Consider the following 338-nt stretch of genomic DNA (forward strand, 5'->3'; position numbering starts at 1 on the left):
TATTTCTCATCTCTGATATGAATTTAAAAAAAATATATCCCATATACAGCCAGGCTCCACTGGCAGCCTCAAGGGTACAATTAAAACCTCCCGTTTAGGTATGTGGTAATTGATAATTAACATGAACCACATAGAAGCGTTCTCAGATATCTCCTCCATAATCATTTATTTCGTTAATTATTCACACAAGATATACACAGAGCTTGGATCCTGTGTAGTCTTAGGGTTTCCTCGTCTGCCTAAGTCTCTCCGTAAGAGTGTGAGAGTGAGGGAGGACAGTGTGGCTATTCCTTGGCAATACTTAAGACGTTGGCGAGTGAGGGTGATGATGATGTGAA

The 338-nt window shown here is 40.5% G+C and overlaps 1 protein-coding gene across 1 annotated transcript in view; it reads left to right on the forward strand.

The window, feature by feature from the left end:
- LOC119582326 (basic proline-rich protein-like) overlaps positions 1-338 on the forward strand; it is a 22,116-nt gene that overhangs the window by 7,476 nt on the left and 14,302 nt on the right. Inside the window, exon 2 of the mRNA XM_037930540.1 lies at positions 50-98. Coding sequence (XP_037786468.1) covers positions 50-98 — 49 coding nt within the window. The remainder of the gene's footprint in view (positions 1-49; positions 99-338) is intronic.

Source organism: Penaeus monodon, chromosome 15 (assembly GCF_015228065.2).
Source record: "Penaeus monodon isolate SGIC_2016 chromosome 15, NSTDA_Pmon_1, whole genome shotgun sequence".
NCBI classification, from domain to species: Eukaryota; Metazoa; Arthropoda; class Malacostraca; order Decapoda; family Penaeidae; genus Penaeus; species Penaeus monodon.